Source organism: Notolepis coatsorum (genome assembly GCF_963971535.1).
Source record: "Notolepis coatsorum genome assembly, chromosome: 6".
NCBI classification, from domain to species: Eukaryota; Metazoa; Chordata; class Actinopteri; order Aulopiformes; family Paralepididae; genus Notolepis; species Notolepis coatsorum.
Window position 1 is genome coordinate 164,864,206 of NC_140170.1, and position 1,139 is coordinate 164,865,344.

Consider the following 1,139-nt stretch of genomic DNA (forward strand, 5'->3'; position numbering starts at 1 on the left):
CACCTTCTTGGCTATATGTGACAAGCATGCTCCTTTTAGGACCTCTAGGATAAGCGGTAAAGACAACCCCTGGTTTAATGATTCTATGTCCTCTCTCTCATTCGACAGAGAGACACTGCCTGGGCTAAAGCAAAGAAATCGAATATTCCATTAGATTGGAATCTGTATAGGACATTAAGAAACAAATGCACTAAGCTGATTAAAAACTCTAAATGTGCCTACTATCTTAATGCAATGCATGACGATTTGAATAACCCTGCAACGTTTTGGAAACTTGTTAAATCCTCCTCAGGTTCTATCACTCCAAACAGCCTTCTTGATCTCTTAAGGGTAAATCGGAGTGAAATCAAGGGCAAAATGGATATTGCAGACAGCTTGACCCTGGTCAACTGTTCACCTTTGCCCCCATCTTGACCTCTCAGGTTCACAAAGCTTTAATGAGCCTAGATGTAACGAAATCTTCAGGCCCAGACAAGATGGAGGCGTTCTTCTTCAAAGTTGCTGCAGGTCTGATTGCAGAACCCATAACCTCTATTTTGAATCTCAGTCTTTGTGCTGGTGAATTACCGAGCTCATGGAAGTCGGCCATGGTTCTCCCCTTGCTAAAGGGCGGAGACCCCCCTCTGACCTAAATAACTATCGCCCTATTTCCAGACTATCTGTAATGGCCAAAGTCTTTGAATCTCTTGTAAACGAACAACTGAAAAAGTTTCTAACTGACCATAATATTCTTAACGAGTCTCAGTCAGGCTTCAGATCAGGCCATAGTACTACTTCAGCGACTATGCTAGTCTCAAATGACATAATTGAAGCACTGGACAAGAAAAACCACTGTGCAGCATTGTTTGTTGATCTGTCTAAAGCAGGGGTCAGGAACCTTTTTGACTGGGAGAGCCATAAAAGCCAAATATTTCTAAATATATTTCATTGAGAGCCATATAGTATTTTTAACGTATAATAAATTAAATATGTCTTACTTTTAATGCGACTTCTGGTGCTGCATGGTTTTGCTGATGGCCTTGTAGTCTGGTTCATACGTGGTGAGGTTGAGCTTCATGCAGGCGTTGAGGCTTCCATCAGTTAAACGTGAGCGTAGGTTGGTCTTAATGTTCCTCATATGCGAGAATGACTGCCCACAT

General features: G+C 41.9%; 1 protein-coding gene across 1 annotated transcript in view; it reads left to right on the forward strand.

Moving 5' to 3' along the window:
* Positions 1–476: 476 nt before the first annotated feature.
* kbtbd8 (kelch repeat and BTB (POZ) domain containing 8) overlaps positions 477–1,139 on the forward strand; it is a gene marked incomplete at its 5' end in the record, with an annotated part of 93,314 nt that continues 92,651 nt past the window's right edge. The window contains one exon of the mRNA XM_084315805.1: positions 477–507. Within this exon, the coding sequence (XP_084171931.1) occupies positions 477–507 (31 nt within the window). The remainder of the gene's footprint in view (positions 508–1,139) is intronic.